At 38.4% G+C, this 27,100-nt stretch overlaps 2 protein-coding genes across 6 annotated transcripts in view; both read left to right on the top strand.

Annotated features, from left to right (window-relative positions):
• The window catches only part of ICE1 (interactor of little elongation complex ELL subunit 1), a 37,162-nt gene extending 19,316 nt beyond the window's left edge, over nt 1-17,846 (top strand). For all 5 annotated transcript variants that reach the window (XM_066323354.1, XM_066323336.1, XM_066323330.1 and 2 more), the window contains 8 exons: nt 98-450; nt 1,688-6,136; nt 7,863-8,031; nt 10,847-11,007; nt 13,578-13,768; nt 14,931-15,037; nt 15,953-16,051; nt 16,969-17,846. In XM_066323354.1, the coding sequence (XP_066179451.1) occupies nt 98-450; nt 1,688-6,136; nt 7,863-8,031; nt 10,847-11,007; nt 13,578-13,768; nt 14,931-15,037; nt 15,953-16,051; nt 16,969-17,150 (5,711 nt within the window). In that variant the 3' untranslated portion in view covers nt 17,151-17,846. The remainder of the gene's footprint in view (nt 1-97; nt 451-1,687; nt 6,137-7,862; nt 8,032-10,846; nt 11,008-13,577; nt 13,769-14,930; nt 15,038-15,952; nt 16,052-16,968) is intronic.
• A 74-nt stretch (nt 17,847-17,920) lies between these two features.
• On the top strand, nt 17,921-26,417 carry LOC136373282 (uncharacterized). The gene is given in 6 exon segments (XM_066338438.1): nt 17,921-17,938; nt 20,834-20,968; nt 21,232-21,334; nt 21,653-22,612; nt 22,901-23,983; nt 23,986-26,417. Coding segments are annotated over 6 exon segments (4,731 nt in total).
• Nucleotides 26,418-27,100: the final 683 nt, after the last annotated feature.

Genomic DNA, 27,100 nt, shown 5'->3' with positions numbered 1-27,100 from the left:
TGAAATATATGGCATTACATTTTTATTACTCTTGTGTGTTATGTTGGTAAACAGAAATGGGAGGGGAAAAATTCTTAACAATATTTTTCTGTCTTAGACACTGTACACATCCATGAAAAGATCAGGAAGTGTGATGGCAAAACGCTACCTTGGTGTTCTTCAGTGGAAAGTGCTGTAAAGCAAAATTCTGTAACAGCAATGATTACTCAAAAAAGTACTGAGCTTTTTGGAGATGATTGTGCTGAGAACAGGACTACTGAAGAACATCTGCACAGTGATGAGGATAAAACTGTAGATGTGATAATACAGACAGGCAGGGAGCACAGCACTTCAGGCTTCTCTGATCAGGAGCAGAGAGATCCAGGTGGAAATGTGATGGATATATTGAATTGGGCCAGACCTCTCCCTGCCCTACTTTCTCCAGTACAGCTTTCACCACTGACTACACGGGTGAGTTTCAAGATGTGTCAAACTTGGCACATATATTCCTGGGTTGGTTTGTTTGGTGGTGGGGTTTTGTTTGTTTGTTTGGGGTTTTTGGGTGTTTCTGTGTTTTGTTTGTTTGTTTGTTCATGTTGTTGTTTGTGTTTGGGGGGTTTTGGTGGTGGGTTTTGTTTGTTTGTTTTGTTTTGTTGGGGGGGGGGTTTGGTATCATTATTAGTTAATCATGGACTGAAAGGGTCTCTGTGTGTTTAGATCCATATGGGTACTTCTTTAACCTTGTAGCATACTACCTGTGGAAGGTGGTAAAAACTTAATCTTCAGACTTATCATGGTTTAACCCCAGTCAACAACTAAGTACCACACAGCTGCTTGTTGACTTCCCCACCAGCAAGATCCTGGGGAGAATCAGAAGAGTAAAAGTGACAAAACATGTGGGTTGAGATAAAGACAGTTTAATAGGAAAAGCTATGCACACATGCAAAGCAGAACAAAGAATTCATTCACTCTTTCGCTTCAGCAGGCAAGTCAACAGAGCTCCATGATGCATAACAGTGATTTGGGAAGATAAATGTCATCACTCCAAATGTCCCACCCTTCCTTCTTTCCCTCTCTTTATATGCTCAGCATGATGCCATAATAGTAAGGGATGTCACTTTGGTCTGTTGGGCACAGCTGTCCCAGCAGTGTCTCCTCCCAACTTCCCATGCACCCCCAGCGCCATCACCAGCATGGCAGTCGGAGAAGCAGAAAAGTGCTTGATGCTGTGCAAGCACCACTCAACAATAATGAAAACATCTCTATTATTAACACAATTTTCAGCACAAATCCAAAATATACCCCCACACTAGCGACTGTGAAGAAACTTAACTATCCTAGCCAAAACCAGTACACAGTCACCTATGTCTCAACTTGCTGTCATAATTTCCCAGTGGTACAGACTTAAACTCCCAATTTGTGTTCAATCATGGCTTTCATAGCAAAATTCCAGAGCTTGAAAGTTAAATGTTACTGAAATGCTCTTTCCCAGTAATTTCAGAATGCAAGTAGGTAGATAAAGAAGTCTCCTACTTTTTACAGAGGTACTTTCGTTTAGTATGAAGAACAATAATGGAGAAGGTTATAATTTTGTTGACCAGCCTTAATCTCTAAAAACCACTGCATATCAGGGCCTTAAGTGTACTTGTTTTCTTATAACTAGTACTAGGGTCTAGATTATTAACTTTGGTTTTTTTTTAAATTGAAGGATACGTTGTTGGGAGATTCCAGTGATGAAGAAGATGATTGCAGTACTTCTGCAGTGGAGGGTATTTTACAAGACCAAGTTCAGCCTCCGAGTCATAATGCAATCAGCCCTGGTGATGACTGTAACGGACAATGCAAATCATATGAGCATGGTTTTGGTGCAGAAATCTCACTTAATCTGAGTTGGAATGAGGAGAATGTTCATATCAGTCCAAATATGTCAAGCAAAGAGAAGAGAGATGTTGAAAGAAAGCAAGCTGAAGGTGCTACTCTAACTACAAACATGGAAACTAACAAAGACTATTTGGAGGAGAATTCTGAGGATATGGAAACTGAGAACAGAGAACTAACTGGAGCAACAGCACACGAATCAGAAGACATGGAAGAACAGAAAGGAGATGGTGAGGACATGGACAGTGAAGAGGAAGATTCTTCAGCAGATTTTATATTACAGAGTTTCAAGCCTCAGAATCAGATGGAAAAATGTAGTGTGGTAGAGCCAACAGAGGAGAATATAACCTTAATTACAGCTGTTGATAATGAGGGTACACATGAAAAATTTGGTGAATTAGTGAATACAGAGAGAGAGAAATTAGTAACACAGAGAGAAACTCCCAGAGAAGGATCTGTTCTGCAAAGTGTTACTCATTTGCTATCTGAGCAATACATTGTGCCTCAAAGAGAATATGCTGAGGAAAAATCAGATGTGGTGATAGAAAATGAAGAAGTTGAAAATAAATCAAAAAAATTAATTGAATTAACTAATATGGCTGGAGCTGTTGAGATCTCTGCACACTCTCAGTGCTCTGAAATAAAATATGACAGTAAAGAGATTCTGGAGAAACAACATATGCAAACAAAAGACAAAATGAACAGAGAATGTGAACCAGAGACTGTTAAAGTCTCTAGGCATTACTTACCTGTATCTGCTGCTGAAGGAATTAGAACTTTATTGTCAGTCTTTCCAAAAGGTGAACAGCTCAAAATTGAAGACATTACTATAACCAGAGCTCCAGCTGTTGAACTAGCTATGAAATTTAACAAAGGAAGTGTTCTAGAAATAGCTGAATTGTCAGAGCTACTTCATAGTGCAGAAAATGTAAAATTAGTAGATATAAATGAGGGAGTATATTTACAAAGCAAACCATATCATAAGGAAGATGTTAGTAATTTATCTCAAAGGAAGTCAAACTTAGAAAATATACTTGCACTACCAAAGACAGCACGCATTATTGGTGCAGAAAGCAGCGTAGCTAAGTGTGAATCCTCTGTGTTAGATTTTACAGAAGTGAAAGGTGAAACAACACAATCTGAAAATTTACATAATACATTAGAATGTGGGCAGTCCAAATCTCAAAACTTTAGAGTTTTTGAATCTCTAGAGGCTGAAGTCAAATTTAATTCAGAAGATTGCAGAGGGGAAAGCAGTGAGTTGTTAGCAAGAGGAGATACTATTGAATCTCTCTCAGTAGAAAGTAATCCTACTTCTCTGGAACAGTTTGCAAAACCTCTGACTCAGCTCTTAATAACTGAAAATGTTAAATGTGATGAAATAGAAGGGAAATTAGATAAACAAAGCAAGGAATTGGTGACTGAGACCTATGCCAGTTCACTGAAATGGGAAAAGAATGCTGTGAAGAAAAATAATATTTTGGAGATCATTTGCCAGCCCACTTCAGAAATGGATTATGGAAGTGGCTTGGCTTTTCCTACTCAAAAGGACTTGGAGAAATGCGGTATAAATAATGAGGAAACCAATTCTCCTGTACAAGGGGAAATTGGCTTGGAATCCACAAGACCTCCTGATCTAAATTTCAGTCTTCAGAAGGTTGTTGGTTTCCTCAAAACTAATTTCAGAGGAAAGGCTGCTTTTTCTTGTTCTTGGGAAAATAAGGGACATACAAATTCTATTACGAGTAGTACATTTAGCTGTTCTTCAGAAAACTTAGAAGAGGCTGCTGAGATTCTGTCTGCTGAAAAAGTCAACATGGGTGAAGAACTGGGCTGCCCTGGGAGAGAATATGTACATGAAAATGGAATGAAAACTTCAGATAAGAAGCAGCCAGTAGATAAAGAACCTCAAGCATCTGTTAAATCACAGATCACGTTTGCAAACTCTTACAAGAAGAATGCTCTTCTCCAAAAGTTTGATTGTCAAGAATCAGGATGTAGGACTTCTAGATGGAAGGTTAGAACAGATCCTCATAGGACTGGTTCACTAACAGGTGAAGGAGAAAGTAAAGAACTGAATAGCTTTGAGGGTTCTGGGAAAAATGCCATAATAAGGTGTAAAAGCAATTGTGATATGCCAGAGCAGAGCAATGACTGTGAAGAGAAAGACTGTTCTGTACAAAAAATTAAGTATGTGAAGTGTTCTGAATGTGTTTCAATGTTTAGAAACAAACCGAGTGCTTCCAGGAGAATTGCAGTGGATGCTCTGGGAACTGGTGCAGTTGTTGATGCTGATTACCAAATATGTGAGCTTCATTCAATGATCTACCCAGGAAATACTTTCACAGTTAGTCACCTAAAAGTAGGCACTGTAGTGGATATGAGTACACACTGTGAACCAAACAACTCTGGAGATGCTGCAAATGAGTGGTCAAGTGTGACTGGAGAGGGTTATCCTGAAGACGCAATCTCTTGGAAAAAGGAATGTATATTAGTAACTTCTGAAAATAGTGAGACTTCTAATGAACTCAGGATGGAGTCTAACATAGCTGGATGCATCAGTCACCATGAGAAAAATTTATTAAAATCTGGAACATCAAAAGAAAGCCTTGTGATGCCAAATGCTTCAAAAAATAGGTTACCACTATGCAAGATGTTAAACAGATTATCAGAAAATTGCAGGCTCACTTTAAAAAACAGTAAATTAAATACAAGACTGTTATCACTTGGCAGTTTCTTAGAAGAAAATGATTCTGCAAAACTTCAGTCAAATGGGGAACAAAATTTCTTACATAGTGTTGATATGGGGATCTCAGGGTTTGAAAAATATAATAATAACCAAACTAATATTGCTTGCAACACAGAAGAAAGCAGCACTGATGTTTTCATAGACAGTGGTGGAGAAAAAATTTTACTCAAGTGTCTTTCAAATCCAACCCTCTCTGATAAAAGGTGCAGTTGTCAAACAGTTGGGCAGCTTTCTGAACCACAAAAGACAGTATTTGAGAAGTTACATATGGTGGAATCAGAGTCTTATGCTCTCAAAGAGAGCAATAAGTTGAAATGTAAAGAGCAAGAACCGTCTGAAACTTTGACTCTTTCTACAGAGACAGCTGCCCAAGTCATGCATACCAAACCACCCAAGAGACTGTTTAAAGGTAAAAGAAAAACAAAGACTTTTAAAGTTACTCAGCCAGTTCTTGCAAATGCTAATACTTTTGAGGCAACAAAATGCTCATTGGAGATGATAAATAAAATCAGGGAAGAGCTAGGTCCTCCTCTGCCCCCCTTGCTACTGCCTCTGACTGCTACTCCTCCAAAAACTGCCTGTACTGTGTCCCCAGTAATGTCTTCTGCAAGTCAATCCTCTTTGCTTTCCCCTCTTGATGACCTGATATCCCCACTATGCAAAACTCCCATTCTTCCTCTCATGTCTCCATTAACAGATACTCCAACAGTAAAATCTGCTCTTTTATTTTCTCCTCCCTCACCTTCAGAAACAGCAGTAGGCTCTTCGCCTTTGAAATTTTGTACTTGCATTCCAAAGCATGCACTTCCCGTTCCAGGAAGATTTCCTCTCTTTGCAGCAGTTAGTGCTGATCCAGGTGCTCCTCAGGATAACTCTGTGAAAATATTGGACACTATGTATCCAGAGCTGTCTGCAAGGGCAAGGACACTAAACATTCTGAAAGGCAATATTCAGCTTAACCGATGTGCTTTTCCAGACAGCCAAAGTTTGCCAGGACCTGTGTCTCAAGCAGGTGGATTCAAAGCAATTGCATCTACATCAACTGCTTTTGTAAAAGCTGGGAGCAATTTGAAGTCTGATTGTAGCAAAGATGTAGACAAAGGTGTGCAAAATCAGCAATTGTTTTCTAGATCATCAAATCACCTTGAAAAAAGGACACTATTGCAGGTGTCTATGCCTAGAAGTGCCAAAAGACTGAGACTGGACAGTGAACCACCAAGGATGGAGCCCAGTGATATTACTGCTGTCAGAAATACTAAAAATACCGTCTCTGAAATGCAGGAGGCTTTCCATAGTAACAGCTATGAAATCAGCGATTCATCACTGAGTTCCAATTTAGAAGAATCACTACCAGCAAAGAAGGATTCTGACTGCCAGAAAGTTTCTTTGGCCTTAAAGAAAGTTGCTGAATCCTGTTTTGACTTGTTACCAGTTATTAAAGGTCATGTGTATGTTGGTAATGTCTCAAAGATTCCAGTAATGAGAGATGAAGAGAGAGAAGTTGTCTATGAATTTGGTATAAAAAATAAGGTAAGTAGCATAATTCTAAATTTTATGGTTTAATAAGAATTTCTGTGCAAATGGAAGGAGTATAAGCTTGTAGTATTTGAATTCTCAATTGTTCCGGCAATCGCCTGTGCCAAAGTGTAGTCTTGAAAGGTTATTAGAAATCTAAATTTGTATAACGTGAGGAAATACAGAACTGCACAAGAAATTACTGTTCAGTGGTGTCTGAGATGCAAAACTGCATTTATAAATACATATGCTTTTCTGATGTATGCATAAATCCCTTTATTTATTCAGCACTTTTTGAAGTGGATAATATTAATAGTTGAAAGAGTTCCTCCAAAATTACTCTTTTTAAAATTATAAAAGGTAAACTTCATTGTATATTCTGGGATATAATTTTGTTGTATGTTTACTTTTACTATTCTACATCAGGTTATTAAATTTAATTTTATTGGAAAATTCTTCCCTTATTTTATTTCTCAGAACTTCCTTAGCATCAGTGTTCAAAAATTTTGCTTCATTTGCCATCTTTCTCATAGATAATTTGTAGTCTACAGCAAAGCAATTCACCAGCTGATACATGGCAGCATTTTGTCCTGTTATAGTCCTTGGACCTAATTAAGTTCTCCTGAGAAGTTGCTACCAAGATCTCAGGTCATCTTTGTAGGAAGATCAAGTCTGATAACTTCACAGAAGCAAGGCTTGTAGCTTGATGTTTTCCAGTTTAGCCAGTAGTAAGGCTAAGTGTGTACTCTTAGTAGAGAGACATGCACACAGTACACACCTCCTCTTATTCCCTTGTCTGGCTAATCAGATTGAAATCCTGGTAGAGGAAAATACAATCATATGTACAGACAATATGGATTTCCCCAACAGTTAACATTAGGCATTCAGTACATGCAGTAGATGAATGATATTCTTCCCACCTGTATCACATGCACTGACAAACTTAGAGACACAGAAGTGTGGACACATTCCTCCAGCAGCTGGTCCAAACTTGTGTCTGGCACTCAGACTTGTGGTGTTTCAGGTAGCTGGCTTAGACTTTCTGGTTCCTCCCAGAGTTAACACTCAGAATCCTTGTTGTCCACACGTAACCAGTCTGAACTGTGTACTCTCCAGCACCTGGCTCCTGAACTTCTCATTCTTCTCCCCACTTTTAGGTCTCCCTCTAAGCATCCCCTAGTAAGTCGTGCACAATCCAAGTATTCTTTTTCTTGAATTTCATGTTGAGTCCCATGTTACTACAGGCAGCAACATCTCTTCCCCATCTCCTACAGTGTGTACAGTGATCTGGAGGAAGACTGCTATTAACTTACCAAGTTAATCTCACACCTGGACAATGAGCTGTTTGTCCTTCTGTGGCATCTTTGGAAGTTGCTAAGTCAGGGTGCTTACATTCGCTCTGATTAGGTTATTTAGGTTACTCTACCTGTCATTATTCCTCTCCTCATTCCTTGTACTTGCCATTCTTCTTGTTCTTTGAGGAAGATTGTTGTTAATAACTTATTCAAACAATAGTAGCCCTATTCTTCATTTGTCTATGGCATGTTTATTCTGGGAAGCTGCCTGCTCCTCCCTCTTACTTTTCCCAGTGGTCGCCTCTGATTTACTTTCCTGCATTTTTAAATGTATGCAGACAATATTCTTGCAAATAAGATAGCTCTTTTTACTCCTTATACTACTACAATGTTGTCAAGGACTCTTAAGTATGTAACAGTCTAACAATATATTTTGTGTCTTACAGCATTTAGCAGAGTCCTTGCTGCATCTTATTCTCAATAAGCTGAAGGCTCAGAAGAATGCCACAAATTACAATTTCAGTCAGGCTCTGTGTCGAGTCTATGCAGGAATTTGTCGACAGTTGGGAGATTTGGAAAGAGCCCGCCTTCTCTGCTATAGCCTACTTAAAGAAGGTATAGTGTGGCTTAGTGGCCTTTTAAATATGCTGTGTGTCTTTTTGCTGTAGTGTGTCAGAATTATTATGTTTGTGAAAACAGAAATCCTGTTAAAGGGTTGTCTTCCTTAGAACTTTTTTCTATAATGCAGACTGTTCTAGAAGAAATTCCCCCTCCTCATACTTCCACCACATATGTGCTGTAGTTTATTATCTCTTAGTAGTCTACTTCTTTTTCCAAGGAAATATTTCATTTAGGATACTCTGTGCTCTCATTTCCCCACCATCTCCAAAGTGATAATGTGATTTCTGGGAATTTTGTCTTTTTAGCCTATTAGTATTTTCTTATTTTAGTCGAGTAGGTACTGATTCATAAAGTAAGTGTGATTTAAAACCAGGTATTTAAAATAGTGTAAGGAGCTGGACAATACCTTGATCAAAACCAGTGTAATTTTATATGTCTTCCTTAAAATGTTTTTATTTCCTGTTATCCAAATTCTTTCTTGGTTGAGAAGTTTTTTCCATTTTGGTTCCCTTCTTTTACCCCCCTGATTTTTGGTGACAGGAGCAAAGGTAACACATACATACTATTGCTAAGTTAACAATCTTAGTCTTGGAAGATTAAAACTCACAAAGTTTGAAAATAGCATACTGGTATCTGTGTTTCACATTTAAATAAAATAAAATTCAAAAGCACTGACAAGCAAAGTGCTACAGCTTGACATTCTTTCAATGACTTACTAGCTTTCATATAACATTCCTGTCATTTTTTTTTTTTTTTTTTTTTTTTTTTTTTTTTTTTTTTTTTATATCTTGAAAAGGTCTGTGATTTCATTTTGTTCTTAATTACCATTTTTTGAGGGGGTGTAATGTGTTTGTTTCTTTTTGGAATTCCAGTTTTCCCCTCTGTTTTTCTATCCTTCACTCCATTATAACTCTACTTTTACTTCTTTCATGTTAGTAGTTTTAAAACCACACCATGCTAGAAACTATTACTTGTCAGATATATTTTCTTAATCTAAAATAATAATTAAGCCTTTTGTTTTGCATTGTCTTACTGCTTTTTCTTTTTGTGGGCTCTTGCAAATATTACACATTCCCCCTTTTTCCTTTCTTTTTCTGTCTGAGATCCAAACTTTTAATAGCTAAATGCTGACTTTTATTAGCTGATTTTCTCTTCTATACATTGAATTGTGTAAGTTTCTTTTGTCATTTTTCTGTGGTTTTATAGTCATTTTTTGAATGGGAACAGCTGTAAAGACATCTTAAGTGCTGTTTAGGCTTTTTAAAATTTGTTTGGTTTTATTTGATTACTATGCATTTATTTTAGGCTTTTCTCTTTCATGTAGTTTCACATATTCCCATCAGAATTATGAGAACACAAGCTACACAATTACCAAATTCACTATAAACAAGTCAGTATTACTACTTTAGACTAACATCACCTATTGTCTTGATGACTTGTCCATTGGTTTTGTTCTATTCTCCTTCCAAGTATTCTGCATGAAGTGACTACAAATAAAATGTTACCTTTTAGGTTATTTTTTTTTGATACCCCTTGAACTCTTACTCATCATAAAATGAATTTTATAAGTGTTTCAAATTCCTGGGTAGGCAATTCAAGTTGTCAGTAATTCTAGTTCACCAACACTCCTGAGAGAAAAAAAGGTTCTGATAGAAAAAATTTAATTCTTCACATGATGAGCTGCTTCAGAGTAGAAGGTCCATAGAAAACACTTGATTGAAGTCTAAATTCTTTATGCTCATTAAAGCTTCTTGATTTGATGGATTTTGATATGCTTTCTAGTACTTAAGATCTTTCAAAAAATGTAGAAGTTATGCTGTAGTGAAGAGGGAAGGTTCATTTAACTTTTCAGATTTCATTGGTTTTTATATAGTGTTGCAGGCATATGTATTTCAGTATAGCATTTCATGCATGAAAGTAATATCTACTTTTTTATTTATTCCAGTGTATCTGTTATTGCTTACAGTCTACACGCTGATGTTTTATCTTAGTATTTTCCCTTGAAGCTCTCAGCTTTGGTATTCAAAAGGGTCTTTTGGCGTCCCATTGATGGTCTGGAACTCTGTCCTCTCTGACTGATAGTTGTCAGATACTTGCTCTGAATTATTTTAACGAATGAAGATTCTTCCATTATATGGAGCAGCACAGTTTTTTAGATCTGTGGAGGTACAAATAGTAGCGTGCAACATTCACATATGCTCACATACAACTTGCAAAATACGTCATTTCTGACTGCAGAACAACATCAGATTTGAATTGTGTGAAAGTTCTTTGCAGGCTTTATAGATATATATATTTTGCAGGTGTATAGGTGCAAGGTATTAGCAAGTACTGTAGATTATTTTTTTCTCTGGACTAATTCTAGTTTGGTCCAGTGATCAGAGTGCTTATTTGTGACTGAAATGTATTAGGTAGTTTCTTGGAATGCATCTTCCAGTCTAATGTAATCTGAAAAGAATTCAGTTTCAATGCTCTAAGACCACTCTCCTTCATGAACTAAAGTGCATTAAGAAAGATGAAGGGGGAAGAAGTCAAAATACAATGGGGGATGTGGCTTAAGGTTTGTTGGGGCTCTGCTGGTGTTTCTTGTTTGGTTTTTCTCTTGGATCTTTTCTTCTTATTTAGTCTCAGGACTGATATGTGCTAGTATGACTCCCTTTCCTTAGGCTGCAGTTGTGATTTGATTTCTGTGCCTTTTTTCCTAGTTAGCATGCTGAATATACTAGCTTTTTATGCCTGAAGATGTATTTCGGTTTTTTAAAATGTTAAAAATTTACTTTGTTTTTTTTTTTTTTCTTTTTTTCCTTAGACTTTCCAGACTCCGAAAAATTGATTTTATTTATCACCAATGTATGGTCTGACATATTTGTCTTCCAAGGTGCAATTAACAAAGCTATGCAATTAATTGTCAGGCAAAGTGCAAGCAATGAGATGCTGGCCTGTTTAAGTGCTTATCTCAACTGGGAACAGGTAATGTTTGATTTCATTGTCAGTATCAGCTTTTGTCTGCATTGGTTGGCTGAATCAAATCAAGCAACTTTTCTAATGAAGGGTGTGAATATCCTGTGGAGGCTGTACAATTGTGCAACTAACGCCGCTTCAGGCCTTTTCCTCTTAGTTGTCTAGACATACTAGAATACAAACCTTTTCTTGTTTTCCCTCTTAAATACTATTGCATTAAAAGTAAAGGTTGTTTTTAAACTAGAGTGTTGTAGGGCTAGGGAATTCTTTCCGTCTGTGGAACTGTTCTTTGAGATGTTTTTCGCTTTTGCTTTCTGTTGTTGCTTTTTAAAATATGTGTTGGTTTTTTATCTTTTGTAGTTCTCTGTGTAACAGGTAATACATTACTGCAGTTAATTTCAAAATGAGCCTGTCTCTTTTTACTCATGATCTTTTTGCAAGGTAGACTGTAAATACTTTTTTATCACAAAAAACCTTAAGTTAATTTCATAAGCAGTTGGTGTGATCAAAACAAAACAAAAAAAAATTATACCAGAAGAAGAATGATCAGTTTGAGCTGACTTCAGATCTTTGAGCTGTTTGGCAAATAATTTAATTTCTATCAATTTTCAGCAGGCACATACTATTATCCTGAAAAGAATGTTGCAAGGAGAAAAAATTGAAATCATTGGGAGCAATTTTATATCATGCAGATGGAAAGCCAGAGGTGCTTTGCTTCTAAAGGAGTCGGTGTAACAGGCTGTTTAAAGGCTAGGACCCCTTATTTTTGAAAACTCCATATTAATGCCAGGCTTGCTTCCTGGAAATAAAATGCTTTTGTAAATATCAAGTCAACAAAATCATATTGATTTATAGCTGTCCTGGTTCTGGCCAGAACAGGGTTAATTTTTGCACTAGCCAAAAGGAGCATGGCTAGGACCTGCAGGTTTATTCTGTACCACCTCACATCATTACCAGAGATGTGGGGGAGTCTCTTGCAGGGAGAATGAGTCCCTTCCAGGTCAGCATACTGAGTTGCAGGGAGAGGTTGGGTATTGTTGCTTCCAGGTGAATTGTTGGTCTCTCTAATTTATTGCTATTACAATTTGTTTTCTTATCTCATTGCTGTTTCCAGTAAATTGTTCTTATCTCAACCTGTGATCTTTACATTTTGTGCCTCCAATTCTCCTCTCCATCCCGCCACAGGGAAGAGGAAGGGAGAGAAGGTAGGAAGCAAGCAGTGCTTGGTTTCAGTGGGAGCACTAATTTGGAGAATACCATTCCTAAACCATGACAATAGCTCATCTATTCCCTATTCTAACATGCTGCTCTACAACTGCCTTGAAGAATGCAGTAATCTCACTGCTGTCATCATAGCCTTTCAGTGTTGTATGATAATTTTTTTTTCTTTAACCTCTGATGCCAGCCCTGAATTCAATATGGTATCACTGAAATTACAGCTCCCTAAACCTCCTGCTTTAGTGCAGGAGTGAGTTGATTTGGCATGGATTTGTATCTAGATTTTACTATTAAATCACAATTGTGATGTAGTATTAAGCTCTAGTATTCCGAGTTGTTTTACTGTAGTCTCTCTTTAGCAAAGAGTTTGTATTCTCCATTCCATTAGGTTACACCTTTTAGAATCGTGCCAGTAGAGATGCACGTAAGAATGTCCTAGTAAGTGTTCCTGGAAATATTCTTTGCACTCACACTACCTACTTTATTAATGGATCTCTGAAATATGAGTGCTGCAGCAGCTGGGGACAAAGACCTCAGAATTTTCTATATTGAAGACAGGAGATGACATCATCCTGTCTGTAAGCTCTGTTTTACTTGGGCAGAAATACAGGTAAAAGTTTCAAGTAGATTGTGATTAACAGTCTGTTATACATATAATTATAGGAGATTATTCTACTTCTAAAAGTGAAACTCACATGGAATGGGTATTTGTTTCTTGGTCAAAGCATGTAATTTTAGTGACTTGCATCATGGCAGAGCTTGCCAATTATATGAGGTTTTGTACTGGGAAGATGTGTCAAGCACCCATTCTTTTTACATGATAAGCTTAGTCAGATATTCAAAAAATACTTGTTTTTTTAATTTCCTTTCTTCCCTAGCTACTTAATTAGCAGAATGGTTTCACATGGCATGTTTATTTACCTCAACTATTGAAAGTATTTGCTTGCAAATTTGTCCCTAATAAAGAATAAAGACTAACAAATTTTAAAATTATTTAGAAAGTGAACAACATTAGACTAATCTTCCTGCACTGGAAAAACACTCTTCTTACCTTAATGCTGCATTGAGAGAAACAAAAATCCCCAAATTATAGAACGAGATGAGAGACTGGGTGTGAGATCTGTGTTTTTTCTTGTTTGGGTATTTTTTCCCCAAACTCTCCCTTTAGTAAAGGCATCAGGAAAAATACTAGTACTTGATGGTTTTGGTTTATGTACTCTATTTTTTTGTGTTAATTCAACCCAAAAGTTGGATTTATGGTATAAGATGGTGTACACAGTCAGTATCAAATATTTCTAAAGAGTTTGGTTCTGGGCTGATAAATTTTCATGCATTATGGTAATTACCTTCTAAAATTCCAGAGCTCATCTTTAGATGCTGGTACTATGGTCTCAAACCTGCTTTTAGAAATGCAGTCATGTACTAAAGTAGAATTTCACTTGAGTGAGCAGTATGGAGAAGATCTGAGTGAAGATGCTTGGCAGTATATATTTGCTGTTGATCTACTCTGCTCTCACATGAAGTGGGATTGGACACATGATAATGTTATAAGGTATTGTGGCAATCACTTCTTTCAAATGTTTTCCTTTGTGGTTTTTTTGTGTTTTGTTTTGGTGGTGGGTTTTTTTTGTTTCCCAAATCCATTATGACTTAGCTTTTAACATAATAAAATATCACATGGGTATTTAGAAATGAGGATGTTTCAACCTGATGAGACCTAGACTCCTGTGTATGTGTGCATTATTTTAAGACAAAAGGAGTGATCAATGAGGAAATGTAGGATTTTATAGTATTGTCCTAAGAAATGAACCCTGTTAGAACTGTTCTATTAAAGAATTGTTTTCAAAATACCTCCAAGATTTTGAGATTAATTGTCTGTCAGTGAAGCAAAGTGATTCTGTTCTTCTGAACTTACTTCTTGAATTCCTCTCCTCCCACAGTAAAAAATGAGGGTGAAATTTCTGATAAGAAAATAACACTCCTTCAGTGATGAAAGTAAAATATATCCATACTCATTAGTGTATTATCTTGATTTCAGTCTGATTTTAATTCTAAAATAATTATAATACTTAGATTCAATGTCTTAAATTTTATTTGAAGTTATAATCCAGGATATGGACTGCTACGATACTTAACCTTGTTTGAAAGACTTCATTTTGATGCCTACACTCATCTAACAGCCTTGATTTTCTATATAGAGGTTACATGACATAATAGACATTTGTTTATCTGTGACATAACATAATAAGTGATACTTATAGTCATCATTGTCTTATAAAAGTTCCATACTTTCAGATGGTAAAGAAGTTATTTTAGGTGAAATACTTTTAAAATACATATTAGCTTCAGTAAAACATATGTAATTTTAATTGAAGCCATACCAAGGTGATTGTGAGTTGCGCTGGCAATATGTAACAAGGTCTATTAGCATAATTTTAAGGATTAAAAAAGTCTTACTTTGGGTCCTTTTAGGTTTAAAAGCAAGCATCATGTCCTGCTCGTTACATACAAACAGAATTTTCAGTCATATAAGAAACTTACAGAATATATCAGCATGATATTTGAAAGCAACATGATTTCATATACATCTGTGAAGTCAGTCTGCCTAAAGTTGGTAATAAACAAAAGAGTCATTTGCCTTCATTATTATATGAATACTATAACCTCCCCTTCATGCAGTATAAGATTTTCAAATTAATTTTTTTCTTTCACAGCAAAGTGCTTTGGCCTTCTATGGATAACTGGATAAAGGAAAGAAAGGAGCATGAAACTGCTCCATCCATTCGTGATAGTGTTATAGCATTGACACTCAGACTAATTGGTAAGTAGTCTAAATTCTTGGTTGAACTACTTCGTGTAAGTATGTCCTTATAAAAGTGTCAGGCCTGTCTGGAAAGGGAGTTGAAGTATTTTTGAATTTTATTGGATCTTTATGCAGATATTTTCTGTTTATCAGCCTGTGGAAAGTAGGTACTTCAGTTCTGAGAGATGCTATATTGATTCATGATAACAAATACCAGCATGTTTTATGCATTTAAAACGAAATCATCTATAGCCACATACAGAATCATAGAAATCTTGAGTTGGAAGGGACCCACTAGGATCACTGAAGTCCAACTCCTACCCTGCACAGGCCAGCCCCAGGAATCACACCATGTGCCTGATGCATCTTGAACTCAGACAGGATTGGTGCTGTGACCACATCCCTGAGGAGCCTATTCCAGTGCCTAACCACCCTGTGGATGAAGAACATTTTCCTAATAGCTAACCTAAACCTCCCATGACACAGCTTCATGTCATATGGTTTCCAGCAGTATAAAATACAATTTTTATGCAACTTAATACTGTAATAAATTTAAGTTAGATTAATTTTGGGGGGGATCTAGATGGCATTTGATGTAAATAGCTATAGTTTGAGTTTCAAAAAATATTTTCAGTATGTAGGCTGTATGATATTGTTTATTAAACAAAAATTGCATTCTTTATGAGTTTTACACTTAAAAATTGTAAACCTATGGGAGGTTGAATCAATGTGATGAAAAATGTCTTGTGGTCTTTAGTTACACAAGGAATAGGACAACTGTTGTTCCCAAGACAAGACGGTAACAAGAACTACTTTTTTGTAGGTAAAATTTGCATTTTTTGTTGATGCTTCAACACACAGTTGAGAAGTATAAAAGCTGGGAAGTTGACTGTCTAAATAGTCAGATATGTAGTAACTCTTACTTTCTTTCAGGTCGATTAGGACAAATAGGTTTGAAGGAAGGCTATCTTGCTGCAGTGAAGAATATTAGTTCAGTAATTGGACTGTTTGTACACCATGCAAAAGAGGAAGGTACTGGATATTTTTAGAGAAACTTGAATGTAACATCCACAATGTGAAGTTTTGCAATACCAGAATATAAATTTAGGCACATACAGCAAAACAGCCTGCTTTTGCTGTTTATGTTAGTGCATAACATGTCAAATGGCTTTCAGTTTGAGTCTCTTTCTCTTACAAAGTTAATGAGTTATTAACAGTATTCCCTTCTGTTTGAGATAGATAAAAATTCTGAGATAGTTTCAGACAACTTGGAACTGGACTGTTTAATGTAAGAGCCTAACAGCTGCATTAGAGATCAATTAAAGGGTGATGAAGTTAAGATCACTTGAAGGGTGATTGTAACTCGAGCAGTAATAGCTAGTGTTTTTTTACCTGAGCAATTTATGCTGAAGCTTACTACTAACAAAATTGTCATTGGGAGAAAGACACTTCAAGATATTGATGAAACAAGGCAGCAGCAGAGTTGTATTGCTGAGTTACTCTGAATGTTACGTACATTTTGCAGTGAAGCAGTTGTTAATGTTAGGGAGCTGTTTTGAACCACATGTATAACTTCTCTTCCTTGCAATCTCAAGTTCTTCTCACTTGGTGGTGTGTGGTGTACAGTGTATGTCTGTATTTGTTTCAAACTCAGTGTAAACCTTACTATTTTCCTAAGTCTGATTATGCTTGACTAAAGTCAATTCTTGTATGCCTTTTGAATACTGAAAAGTTGCTAAATTGAGAAAATTGGAATATAAATATAAAATAAGATGTTACGGAATTTGTGTGCAGGTTGTCATCTTTCTGTATTATGTATTATAGGCATCACAACTGTTGATGTGTTTTATTTTAAGTTCTTGAATAATAGTTTCTATAGATTCAAGATTCTCCAAAACATTCTTGCTTATCTAAGTTTCTATAAGCTGATTTTCATTAACTTTTTGCAGGTGTTCCCTGGGGCGTGCAGCTGGCAGCCGTATATTCACTATGTGACTTGGGTTCAAGCAATCCAGAAGGTATTGTTGAGGCCATCCATGCTTGGAGAGCAAAAGTTCTTAACAACATCCCTTCTGCTATCACAAATGCCATAGCTGAAATCACTTCTCTGTGTGAAATGCACCTAAACTAAAATGTAGGGAAGTGGACTGATCTAAAGGAAGAAGTGCCTTTCCAATTAAGCAGTAGTTGCTTCCAGTTAAAAACCATACAAAGTAGTGTATCATTGTGTATTTCATGTTTTTAATCAGAATGTCTGATCATGCAAAGCAAGGTCAAGTGTTTTATTTGGCTTTTCTGTTTGAAGGAAGAGTTTATGAAAAATAAAAATACTTGCTTTTCTTAGTAGCTAATTAGTGATCTGAAAACAAGTGCATCTTGAACTCCTGATATATTTCTGGTTTGATGACAATAAAAATCAGTAACAGTTTTCGTTCTTTTACCTACATCAGTTTGAAGTATGGACTATTTGATAGAATATGCAGCGTGACTTGAAAACCTGGCTCTATTTTTACAAAGTAACCATTCAGATAGTAGAACATTCACCAGATTCTGCTTTATTTTGCCTCATAAACCTAATATAAAATACTTATGGGAAACTGGTAGGAACTGACTTTTTGTGTAGCCATCATGTATGGAGTAACAGAGATATTAAATCTCTGAACTTGTATATATCATGTATTCTGATGTGTCTCACATTTGGTATTGTTCCACTTGGGGAATTTTGTGTATGTAAATAGAGAGTTGGTTCAAAAAAAGTTCATGTTTCTAAATGATAGCTTCATTACACTCTGTTTTTGTATCTTTCATAATAAAAGAGACAAACACCGTTGTGTTTTTGTTGATCTTTTTAAATAACACAGTTAACTGTGTTTCTAGCTTATATAAATACTACTTTGGGGTATGGCATTACCTGTTGAGGTAATTTCACTGAATGAATTACCCATAACACTGCAGTTCTGGACATCTCTCCAAAAGCTTCTGCTATGCTTTGGGGGCTTGGAAGTAGCTTTAAAAAACTATTGAAATTTTCTATTTTCACTCCGTGGTTGTGCTCATATGAAGGGGTGAGCTTTGCTAATACAGATTCTTACTGTAACTTCTGACAGTTTTGTGGTGCTGATATGCATTGTGATTTTTGTGCCTCTTCCAAGTGTGGCCACCAGTGCAGTCTCCTAACCCTCTGAGAGTTTCTTTCTTCTGAAGTGAAACTGTGTAGAGCAAAGTGGCCATTGATTTCAGTTGCAGCTATAGCTGCCAGCACTCTGGACATCGAATTGACCTCAGTGAGTTTACCACAGACAACTAAGTCAAGAAAAAACAAGTAGTAGTATTGGTGATACCTGTGCACAACAGGGACTGCTACAGATGTCTATCAGGAAGACTTCCAGTAGGGATTCATATAAATTAATTTGCCTCAGGTTGAAGCTGTATGATGTCTGGGACTCTGGGCATCTTGGTGATTGTGAAGGCTTTGGGGATTTTATGTGTAACTTTCCTTCACCCTTCTTGCACTAAAATGAGCACAAAATATCTGAAGTGGAAGAAGGAAAAAAGAAAGCACAAGTGGACAATAAAAGTATTAATCATAAATCTAAAAACTAAAGGAAATGTGAAATAGAACAAAGGAAAAACAAAAAAGGAACAATGTGAGTAGAGGATCATAGATGTTTCAGTGCAAAAATACTGCAATGAAAAATCTTCACAGCAAATAGAAAAACCTATTTTCTTTAGAATTTTTAAAAAACACTGGATCTGAAGTAGATGAGACTCACAGGGGAAATATCAAATTTTTCCAAGACAAAAAAATCTACAGCTATGCTAATTTGGAACCAAATTAAAAAAAAATAAAAATTTCAACCTATCCTTAAACCATTTTCATGAAAAAATTTCTGCTTATGTAACTGTAAGAAAATATTTTGTGTGTACTGGAAACATGAAACTGATTTTTATTTTGTGTTCCACTCTACTGTCCAATCAAACTGCATTGAAATAAGTAAAATTAGAATAATTAATCCCCTGAAGGTGTTTGCTTCTGCTAAATACTAATCACTACTAATGAAAAAAAAACCTTGTAACTCCCACACTCAGTGTCAAATTTACCATATTTAAAAAGCTGTAAAATGTTCATATCCATAAAGGACAATGGTTCTCAGTATATGGAATGCTTTATCCATCTTGATTTCTGTTCCAAATACTAAAGTCCTATTTTGTGCAAAATAGCCCATTAAAACAGGGATTTTCAGGTTTCTATCATCATTTGCAGATTTTTTGCCCTTTTTTTTTCCCTTATATGAATACTGAGCATGTGGCTTGTCCAAAATGACGTGTATCAGGAAATGTTCAAGTTTTCAGTTTCTCCATGCCTTCTCATACTCCTGAACTAAAACATGAAAAGCTGTCTCAACTGCTAAAACATCAACAGTCTAAGGCTAGACAAAATGCTAAGAGTCAAGATTCATGTCAGAATAAAATACTCAGCTCTGGCAGTTCTCCTGACTGAAATAAATACAGGAGACAGTAAACATGTATATTTATAAGGGTGATTCTCACTATAGGCTTCTGACTTCATAACTGTATTATTTGATATTTGAAAAATCCCTGATATATATTTACTCCAGGAAAAGAAACTTGTCATAAAAATAGGAGACTGTCCTGGGTTGTAGTTTAGGATGTATTCTATCACCATCTTCAGTTAATGGCCCATCAATGCCTTTTGCATGACTCACAGAGATAACTCCCTCTGGGAGTTATCTCTCTCTTTAATGGGCCATCAAGGCTCTCTTCCATGACTCATCATCCCATTGTGAGATGCTCCGCCCATGGGGAAGAGCCGAGCATTCTCACCTGGATATAAGCTGGGATTTGGGACAGTAGAAGCAGCCCTCACCCACTGGATTCCCAGAGGACCGGAGCTACCAAACCTTTCTACAAGATTTCTGTTTCAGGAAGACCACCTCGTCTGGACTGCTTCCATCACCCTGATCAGGTTGTATTCTGACTCTGTCAGTGTTTTTTTCTTTTTGTATTTTTTTTTATTTTATTCTATTCTATTTTATTTTCCTTTTCTTCTCATTAAATTTTATTTCTGACTTAGAGCCTCTTACTTGGTTTGTTTTCAAAACCACAACAGAGACCAGTGTAACTTTGTGTGTAGATAAACAGGATGTGGAATAAGTTGTTCTAGGGAAAATTTTATTTATCTATTTTTCTTGTTTAGTTGCCTTTTATTAGAAGTTATTTTTAGAGTGTCTGTATCCTAACATGTTATACCGGCAGAATTGCTCGATTGTTTACTCAGTCATCCCTTGCTGGACATACATGTTACCAAAATATCAGAAAATTGTATAGCAGTAGTTATGCTAAGGCTTCTTGGCTAGCATTAGGGCACTAGGCCTTGGGAAGGTAGCCTGGGAATATGCTGGGTCTGTGGAAACAATAATCAAAGGGATTAGCAAAGCATGAAGAACATGCTGAAAGGGAAAACCGTCTTAAAGATAAAGTTTGAAATATTACTAGGAGGGGGTCTAGTGACGGGGGAAGGTAAATTTTGGTAATTAACCTATAGTTTTAAATAAGACAAGCATGTAGAATTTATTACTTTAGAAGCCTGTTACCTAGTAGCTGAACGTCATTGCTTTATCAAAATTTTTCTGTTTGTAATCTTTGTAAAAAGGTATAAAAACCTGAGTCTTGATGAGGGTCTTTGGGAATCCTGATTTGGGACGTTGGTCCCCAGGTCCCCGGGCCCCGAATAAAGCACGACATAAACTGACTCCTTGTTAGTTTGTGTTTTAACTTCGTTCCGGGCAACAGTTTTCTGGCGACCGCGGCAGGACTCCGAAGGCTGCTGGGGCGGTTCGCGAGCTGATCAACTCCACGCCGGCACCAGGTGATTTCTGGGGAGACATCAACCCGTGCCCGACCCCGCGCCTGACGGACGACTGTGAGGTAAGCCCGACAAGTGCTTTATTCCTCTAATAAGGGTGTCGCCCTATAAGACGGGAGAGTAATTCCCGCAGGGCTGGGTAAAAAGACGTCTGTGGTTGTGGTAAAAGCCTAGGCGCTGGCCGTAAGACACGGCAAGGAAGCTGTGCAGGACCAGCACTTGCCGCTCGCAGTGACGAGAAAAGGCAAGAATTGGTGGAATTGGTGGAATAATCAAGTTGTGTGAGTGAGATAATAAAATTGTGAGTGAGTGTTTGTTGATTAAGTGTGTCATGATGCCGTTTAAAAACTTCAAAGCATTGGCGTCCGTAGGTATGGAGATCCCCGATGATTCTCCGCTTGGATGCTTGCTGAAAAATTGGAAAGTGGGTAATTTTGGGCAAGAACTGTGCAAAAAGAAATTAATGGACTATTGTAATCATGTTTGGCCACAATATGAGACTGGGGGAATGCAATGGCCCCGGAATGGTACTTTGAATTCTGATATTATTACTCCTTTGATGCACTTTTTGCGGAATAATGAGAAATGGGATGAGATACCGTATTTGGATTTGTTTTATTATTTGCAAGGAAAGCCGGAGTGGCAGAAAGAGTGTGGTTTGTTGGTGTTGAACGTTACTGCAGATGACAAATGTTTAGGTTGTAAAAGCAGGGAAAATTGTAAGTGCTGTTCTGTCACATTCAAAGAACCTGAGGAGGATGTTTCAATGCTGGTAGCACCCAGTGCTCCTCCTCTGGAATCTTCAGACGAGGGGGATTCAGAGGAAGAGGATGGTAGAGAGAAAATGAGGGAAAAGGAAAAGCCTAGAACTCCTTTATCGGAAAGGACCAGGAGAGGTCGGGTAGGAGGGAAAGGGGGGAGGATGGTACAACCCTCTTTGATGGCTCCTTTGCGAGAAGCGGTAGGACCGCAGGGGGACAGGATAATGGTAAAAGTGCCCTTTTCCCCGAATGATTTAATGATTTGGAAACAATCAGCTGGTTCGTATCGCGAGGACCCGGATCGGGTTGCACGAGTGGTAAAAATGGTTATAAAGACTCAAAACCCTGACTGGAATGATTTGCAGGTATTGTTAGATACAGTTATGGACTCCACTGAGAAAGAAATGGTATTTAGAGTAATGTCTGAAAAGGCTCGGGAAATGCTACGATTGCGAGTAGCAGATGGCACTTTAAATGATTTAGTGCCCAGGGAGGATCCGGAGTGGGATCCCAATTCGACCGGAGGATACCAGAGGTTGAAGGCTTACCAGGAATTATTGATTGAAGGGTTACGGGCGGGGATGCCGAAAACATTAAATTGGTCAAAGTTGTATTCAGTGCGGCAGGAAAAAAATGAGTCCCCATCGGCTTTCCTGGAACGGTTGAAAGAGGTTGCTAGGCGATTTACTAATTTAGAAGTAGAGGAGGAATCAGGGAAGTTACAGCTGGCATTGATATTCATAGGACAGTCACAGGAGGATATAAGGAAGAAATTACAAAAGTTGGAAGGGGAAGAAACTCGGAATTTGGAGAAATTGTTGGAAGTGGCGTGGAAGGTGTATAATAATCGTGAAAAGGAAACTGCTAAAAGACAGCAAGCTAGCATGTTGGCTGTGTTGCAGCAAGCTGCTGAAGGAACTTTCCGAGGGAGAGGAAGAGGCCGTGGTAGGGGCAGAAGAGGAATGGGTATGGTGGCAAATGGTGGGAGAGGGGGATTTGGAATGGCAGGGCAGACTGGGGGACGATCGAGACTGGGATTTGACCAGTGTGCTCTATGCAAAAATCGGGGACATTGGAAAAATGAATGCCCCCTTAATGGAGGTATGGGAGATAACGGGGTGGTGTCCATGGGGAGTCCGGGCCAACTGAGTGACGGGAGTCCTTTCCAAAGAGGACCACAAGGTGTCGCTCAAGCCTTTATGATGGGAAGCTATCAGAACCAAAGCTGACTAGACCGAGATTTAAAGGTAATTTTAGAAATAGAGGGGGAACCACTGGAATTTCGGGTAGATACGGGAGCCACATACTCAGCTATAAACACACAGGTCGGGCCATTAAGTGATTCTAAAATCCAAGTGGTTGGGGTAACAGGTCAAATAGAAGAACGACCATTTTTGCGACCTGTGGACATTAAATTTGGGGAGAAAGAATTTGACCACCAGTTTTTGTATATGCCCAATAGTCCTGAATCTTTATTAGGAAGGGACTTGCTGTCTGTGTTGCAAGCAAAAATAACATTTGAAAAAGGAAGGGCGAAATTAGAAATACCAGAAGAAAACATATCTAAATTGTTTTTGGTTAGGAAAGTGGAGTCAGTAGAAGTCCCCAAAGAAATAGAGTTGGCTGTGGTCCCCTGGGTATGGGAGACAGGTATTCCGGGAAAATCTAAGGCTGCACAACCAGTAGTAGTGGAATTAAAAGAAGGAGCCAGCCCGGTAAGAATAAAGCAATATCCTTTAAAATTGGAAGCAAAGAAAGGAGTGGCCCCGATGATATCCCAATTCCTGACCATAGGTATTTTGCAGGAATGTGAATCTGAGTTTAATACTCCCATTTTCCCAGTAAGAAAACCAAATGGTAAGTATAGGTTAGTCCAGGATCTAAGGGCCATTAATAATATCACTAAGGACATTCATCCAGTGGTGGCTAATCCTTATACCTTGTTAACATCTGTGTCAGAAAAATTTCAGTGGTTCTCAGTAATTGATTTAAAGGACGCGTTCTTCTGCATCCCTTTGGCATTTCAAAGCAGGAAATATTTTGCTTTCGAGTGGGAAGACCCAGAGACAGGGAGGAAGAAACAACTCACTTGGTGTCGTCTGCCTCAAGGATTCAAAAACTCACCTACAATATTTGGGAATCAATTGGCTCGGGAATTAGAAGAATGGAAGACAACACAGGTAAAGGAGTCACCTTTCTCATTTGTGATTTTGCAATATGTAGATGATATTTTTCTTGCTACTGCAGATAAGGAGATTTGTTTGAAGTTGACCATCGATCTGCTGAACATGCTAGGTCAGGCTGGATACCGGGTGTCCAAAGAAAAGCGCAACTGGTAAGACCACAAGTTATCTACTTAGGATGTGAAATTTCTCAAGGAGTGCGTAAGTTGGGGGTCAATCGAATTCAGACTATCTGTGCTATCCCGACCCCACGAAATCATCAGGAATTGAGGTCATTCTTGGGAATGGTGGGGTGGTGCAGGTTGTGGATCCCTGATTTTGGATTAAAGGCCAAACCTCTCTACGAGGCTGTGAAAAATCCCGAACTGAAATGGGGCAAGATCGAGGAAAAAGCATTCCAGGCCCTCAAACAGGCACTGAGAGAAGCTCCGGCACTGGGATTGCCTGACCTCAATAAAGATTTTCAACTCTATGTGACCGAGAGGCAGAAATTGGCATTGGGAGTGCTCACCCAAAAATTGGGATCATGGAAACGCCCGGTAGGATACTTTTCCAAACAATTGGACTCAGTTAGTGCTGGATGGCCAGGATGCTTGAGAGCAGTGGCCGCAACAGTACTATTGATACAAGAAGCCAGGAAATTAACTCTTGGAAGAAAAATGGAGGTATACGTTCCCCATATGGTGTTGACTGTTTTAGAACAAAAAGGGGGGCATTGGTTATCCTCAAGCCGGATGTTACAATACCAGGCATTGCTGAGAGAGCAGGATGATATTGAATTAAAATCGACTAATCATCTTAACCCAGCAGAATTCTTAAGAGCAGAAGAGGAAACTGGAGAACTGGCACATGACTGTGTGGAAGTCATTGAGCAAGTATATGCCAGCCGAAAGGACTTAAAAGATGAGCCCTTGGAGAATCCCGATTGGGAACTGTTCACGGACGGATCAAGCTTTGTGGAGAATGGAACCAGGTATGCTGGGTATGCGGTGGTCACCTTGCAACAAGTGATAGAGGCCAAAGTTTTGCCTCCTGGGACCTCGGCCCAGAAGGCTGAAGTCTGGGCCCTAACACGTGCTCTCATATTAAGTCAAGGGAAGAGGGTAAACATATGGACAGATTCTAAATACGCCTTTGGGGTGGTACATGTACATGGTGCCCTTTGGAAAGAGAGGGGCCTGCTGAATTCCCAAGGATCATTAATTAAACACCGGGAAGAAGTAAAAGCTCTTTTAGAAGCTATCCATAAGCCACAGGCTGTTGCGGTGATGCATGTGAGAGGACACCGAAACGAGGAAGGGAAAGCATTCCAAGGGAACCAGTTCGCAGACCGGACGGCCAAGCAGGCAGCCCGAGAGGTATGGACTCAGTTGGTATTACTGCCCACACGAATCAATCCAGCCACACCGTTTATGGATCAACGACCCCTCTACTCGCCAGATGATGAAAAATTGGCAGCATTTGTTCAAGCTCGGAAAAATTTAAGAGGATGGTATGTAACTTCTACTGGACAGGTGGTACTGCCTCAGAGGATCATGAAAACAGTTTTGGAAATAGAACATAATAAATGCCATTGGGGAGCAGAGGCGCTGACAAAATTCTTGAAAAATGAGATAATCTCTAACCAGATGCTAACAATGGCTAAAAGGATCAATGCTATGTGCCCTTTGTGTATTAAGAACAATCCGGTGGTAAGAAAACAGGTGCAAATGGGTAAAATACAAATTGGACCACAGCCTGGAGACTATTGGCAAGTAGACTTTTCTGAGTTACCTAAAGCACAGGGGTATAAATATTTGTTGGTTTATGTGTGTACCTTTTCGGGATGGCCAGAAGCTTTCCCTTGCAGAACAAATCAGGCTAAAGAAGTAGTTAAAACGTTATTGAGAGAAATAATCCCTAGATTTGGGGTGCCATTAGGGCTATCATCAGACAGGGGTCCTCATTTTGTGGCAGGAATTGTGCAGGAGATAGCTAGGATGTTGGGAATCATGTGGAACTTACATACTCCGTGGAGGCCTCAATCGAGTGGACAGGTAGAGAGGATGAATCAGACACTAAAAGGGCAGATCAAGAAAATATGCCAGGAAGCCAAAATCCAGTGGCCACAAGCTTTACCACTGGCCCTACTAAGAATAAGAATCAAACCGAAGGAAAAAGTTGGTGTAAGCCCATACGAGATTCTGTATGGCAAACCTTACCATGCATCCACCTATCAGGGAAACCCTCATTTGGTAGGAGATCAAGTGTTGATGAACTATGTGCTGTCACTAAACAAAACTCTTACAGCTATCCGAAGAGCTCTGCAGTGGAACCGCCCATTGCCGTTGGAAAATCCTGTTCACGACATTGTTCCCGGAGATCAGGTGTATGTGAAGAACTGGAACGCTGAGCCATTAAAAGAAACATGGGACGGTCCTCACCAGGTGATAATGACAACTTACACCGCAGTGAAGGTCGAAGGGATCGACAGTTGGATACACTATACCCGTGTAAAGAAGGCCCCGTCGAAATGGGAGGTGCAACCGCTATCTGCTACCCAAATGGTGTTCAGAGCAAAACACTGATAACTGTGTTTTTGTATATTGCATATCTGTCAAATGCTTTTGTGGTAGTGGATGTTCCTGAGCCTTTAGTGGTAATACCTGAAAATGCTACTCTGAAATTAACGTGTCTATTTTCTGACAATCAGGGAGCTGGATTCACTGACATAATTGCCGGATGGAGACGATCAGGAAAGGTAATAAAGGACGGAGTCACAAAATTTTGGGACGAGAATCAGCAAAGAGGAAATACTACCCTTCAAATACCTGGCATTCAGAGACATCAAGGTGGTCAATTTGCTTGTATTGCTTGGATAAGAAACAGTTTTGCATATGGGGATTTTGAAGTAAAGGTTTTGGCTGAGGATGAGGCAGCGGTCGGAGATTACCCAATATCAGTAATACCTGTAAGTACCCGAGTAGATATATGGGATGGCCCTCCGTTGCGGATAAGCTGTATGTTCAGGTTAGAAAAGATTTGTAGGTGGAAGATACAAGTCAAATGGTGGAAACGGAATCAAGAACAAGGATGGGAAAGTCAAACAAAAGAGACAAGCTGGTGGTTGGAAGGAATGACAGGAAAAGGATGGTTGAATATCACTAATCCTCGAATAGGGGAGACAGAAGAACAATATTTGTGTGTAGTGTCCTGTAGGACTAATGGAAATTATGAGTTAAGGAAAGTGGAAGCCAGACCACATACAAAT

This window comes from Sylvia atricapilla, chromosome 1 (genome assembly GCF_009819655.1).
Source record: "Sylvia atricapilla isolate bSylAtr1 chromosome 1, bSylAtr1.pri, whole genome shotgun sequence".
NCBI classification, from domain to species: Eukaryota; Metazoa; Chordata; class Aves; order Passeriformes; family Sylviidae; genus Sylvia; species Sylvia atricapilla.
The sequence above is the reverse complement of the archived record's forward strand: the minus strand, read 5'-3'. Positions and strand labels throughout refer to the sequence as shown.